Consider the following 3,871-nt stretch of genomic DNA (forward strand, 5'->3'; position numbering starts at 1 on the left):
TTGACTAATAAACTTCTCCTTTGTTAAAATTAAGTTGGTGGGCTGTTATTTAATCGCTCGAACCCTACTTCACAAGTAGGTGGAACTACAGTAGACTAGTTCTGGCTATGTTGCCCAGGCTGCTCTTGAACTCCTGGGCTCAAATGATCCTCCCGCCTCAGCCTCCCAAAGTGCTGGGATGACAGGAGTGAGCCACCGCGCCCAAACATCCAGGTAACATAAATCCACAGAAACCAAGAGGGAATTAGTAGTTTTCAAAACTCAGGGAGGGGCACTTCAGGCGCCCATGTGGGCACAAGCCAGGGACGCTACTCACTCCAGGACAGCGCCCAGGATGGTCCCTCACCAAAGAGTCACCCTGTTCCAGTGTCAGCAGTGCTGAGGCTGAGGAAGCCTGGCTGATTGGTCAAAAGCAACCACACAGTGAAGCTTTTTGGGCAGGGACGGGCCCCCGTGGTGAAGGATGGGCTTACGAATGGGGACCCAAAAAATCCTGGAATTTATTTCTCAAAAATTGTGTATTTATTTTTCTGTGTTTAAATTTCAGTCACCTCCAAAGTTCTCTCTGTTTGATGCAATACCTATTGAGATACCTTTCCACTACTCAAAACAGTTACCGAACTTTGTTCATTTTGATGCCTTTTTTTTTTGAGTCGGAGTCTCACTCTGTCACCCAGACTGGAGTGCAATGGCCGGGAGCAGCAGCCTTGACCTGCTGGGCTCCGGCGATCCTTCCGCCTCAGCCTTCCGAGTAGCTGGAATTACAGGCGCGCACCACCACGCCTGGCTAATTTTTTGATTTATTGTAGAGAGGAGGTCTCGCCAAGTTGCCCGGGGGGTCTCGAACCCGTGGGCTCAGGCAATCCACTCACCTCGGCCTCCCAAGGTGCGGGATTACAGGCTGAGCCACCAAGCCTGGCCCATTTTGGTGCCTTTTAGCGCTTCTGCCATTTTTTGTTTCACCTCTTCCACATTGGCAAAGTGTTTCCCTTTGATAACTTTTTTCATCCGGAAAACAAAAAATAAAAAACATCACCCTGAGCAAGATCAGGTGAAGAGGGAAGGTGGAGCACGGGGGTCATGCCATCTGGGGTCAAAAACTGCTGAACACTCAGCGCGGTGTGGGCAGGTGTGCTGGTCCATCACCCATGATGAAATGGGCAAATGCATTGAAAAAAAATCTCAGCCGGGTGTGGTGGCTCACACCTGTCATCCTAGCACTTTGGGAGGCAGAGGCGAGAGGACTGCCTGAGCCCACAGGTTTGAGACCAACCTGGGCAACATGGCGAGACCTCATCTCTACAATAAATTAAAAAATTAGCCTGGCGTGGTGGCTCGTGCCTGTGGATCCTGTCACTTGGAAGGCTGAGGCAGAAGGATTGCCTGAGCTCAGCAGGTCGAGGCTGCGGTGGCCATGATTGTGCCACTGCACTCCAGCCTGAGTGACAGAGTGAGACTCCGACTCAAAAAAAAAAAAAAAAAAGGAAGAAAAATCTCCCCAAAATCCCCTGAAGCTGGACTCAGCCTCTCCCAACAACGCTCGCTGGTCCACAGATGTTGATGGGCTCCTAGAACACTTACCTACTAGGGAAGCCTGTGCTACAAGGGCCCCATCCTCCAAAAGACAATTTTGGATTTTTAGAGGGTCCCCTTTCATATTTTAGGGACCTTCCAGTTGCCATCTCTCTGCCAGGGTCAGTGCTTCCCTGGAGGAAGGAGGCACCGGAGGGGGTGAGGGGGACTCACCAGCTGGTGTCTCGCTCCCTGGGCTCAAAAGCAGTCCTGGAAAAGAGAACAAAATGCTGTCCTCACAGGCCTAGACTTAGCACCACAGATCTGGAGGTAAGGGCGACCAGAGCCCATGAAGGGTTATTGGCGCCCTCGGGACACAGGTCACCACTGGCCAGGAGGCACCTGCCTCTGGGCCACCTGGGACCAGGGCCCACAGCCATGGAGGAGCCTGGCCTCCTGGTACAGGGGTGAGGGGTCTCTCTCCCACCCTCCCTCCATCTCTTCCGGGACTCACCGAGGCAGACCAGGTGGGTGAGGATGGAGGGCATGGTGCTGAGGGTGCCCTGCCCGGCCCAGCACACACAGGACAGCACCCAGCTGCAGAGACAGATGGGGAGGGGGAGGAACCCAAGCTGCTTATCACACCAGCATTTGACTTCCTCCAAGAAAGGGACACATTTCCCCCTTCTCTCCCCACCCCCTCCAACTAGACTGAAGTTTGAACTGTTTGCATATCCTTTTAATTTTTTGTTTGTTTTTTGAGTCAGGGTCTCTGTCACCAAGGCTGAAGTGCAGTGGCAAGATCATGGCTCACCACAGCCTCGACCTCCTGGATTCAGGCGATCCTCCCACCTCAGGCTCCTGAGTCACTGGGATGGCTGGGGCATGCCACCACACCCAGCCAATTTTATTTTTATTTCTATTTTTGTAGAGACAGGGTCTCGCTATGTTGCCCAGGCTGGTCTCGAACTCCTGGGCTCAAGTCATCCTCCCACTTCGGCCTCCCAAAGTGTTGGGATGACAGGCATGAGCCACGGTGCCCAGCCTCAATCTCATGTCCCTATCAGAGTCTGACAAGACAAGGGCACTTGGGAGACACGCAGCATCCAATCTAACATGACTGTGTGTCCAGAAGATGCCATCAGATCAGACAGAACTGGGAAAAAAGAAAAAAACAGAGAATGGAGTGGAAGGCACCTAACTTGTTCTCAACCAAGGGTGACCTTGTCCCCACCCCTGAAGGCACTCAGTCATGCCTGGAGACCATCTTGCCTGTCAACTTTGGTTTGATTTTTTTCCCTCCTGTTTCATTTACATATTTTTGGCAACCAAACTGTGGGGTGTTTTAAAATCTAGACGATGAGCACAATGCATCGTCTCATTGTAGAACCCCAACCCAGATACATAGATGAACATTAAAAATGATAGGCCGGGCTCAGTGGCTCAGCCTGTGATCCCCGCACTTTGGGAGGCTGAGGCAAGTGGATTGCCTGAGCCCACAGGTTCGAGACCAGGCCGGGAGACCTCGTCCCTATAATAAATCAAAAATTAGCTGGGTGTGGTAGCGTGCACCTGTAGTTCCGGCTATTTGGAAGGCTGAGACGGAAGGATCGCCGGAACCCAGCAGGTCAAGGCTGTGGTGGCCATGAGCGTGCTACTGCATTCCAGCCTGGCCGAGGGAGTGAGAATCCGACTCAAAAAGAAAAAAGAAAGGCCGAGGTAAGAGGATTTCCTGAGCCCACGGGTTCAAAACTAGCCTGGGCAACTTGGTGAGACCTCATCTCGACAATAAATTTTTTAAAAAATTAGCCAGGTGTGGTGGTGTGTGCCTGTACTTCCAGCTACTTGGAAAGCTGAGGCAGAAGTATCACCTGAGAAGTATCACCTGAGAAGTATCAGCAGGTGGAGGCTACGGTGGCCGTGAGTGTGCTGTTGCACTACAGCTTGGGCGACAGAGTGAAATTCCAACTCAAAAAACAAAAAACCCAGGATTGGCCAGGCACAGTGGCTTACACCTGTCATCCATCCCAGCATTTTGGGAGGCTGAGGTGGAAGAATCACTTGAGTCCAGGAGTTCAAGACTAGCCGGGGAGCAATATAGTGAGACAAATTTTAAAAATTAGCTGAGTATGGTGGCAGGTGCCTGTGGGGTCCCAGCTACTCAGGAGGCTGAGGCAGGAGGATTACCTGAGCCTGGGAGGTCGAGGCTGTGGTGAGCCATGATCGTGCCATCCTGGGTGATGGAGTGAGACCCCGAATACAAAATAAAATTTTTTTTTTTTTTTTGAGTTGGAGTCTCACTCTGTCACCCAGACTGGAGTGCAGTGGCCGCTCCCGGCCAACGGAGCCTCAACCTGGG

At 52.0% G+C, this 3,871-nt stretch overlaps 1 protein-coding gene across 1 annotated transcript in view; it reads right to left on the reverse strand.

Annotated features, from left to right (window-relative positions):
* GP6 (glycoprotein VI platelet) overlaps positions 1-2,060 on the reverse strand; it is a 37,946-nt gene extending 35,886 nt beyond the window's left edge. The window contains exon 1 of the mRNA XM_021716075.1: positions 2,027-2,060. Within this exon, the coding sequence (XP_021571750.1) occupies positions 2,027-2,060 (34 nt within the window). The remainder of the gene's footprint in view (positions 1-2,026) is intronic.
* Positions 2,061-3,871: the final 1,811 nt, after the last annotated feature.

Source organism: Carlito syrichta, unplaced genomic scaffold, assembly GCF_000164805.1.
Source record: "Carlito syrichta isolate Samal-C Ts95f unplaced genomic scaffold, Tarsius_syrichta-2.0.1 Scaffold308154, whole genome shotgun sequence".
In the NCBI taxonomy this organism is placed as follows: Eukaryota; Metazoa; Chordata; class Mammalia; order Primates; family Tarsiidae; genus Carlito; species Carlito syrichta.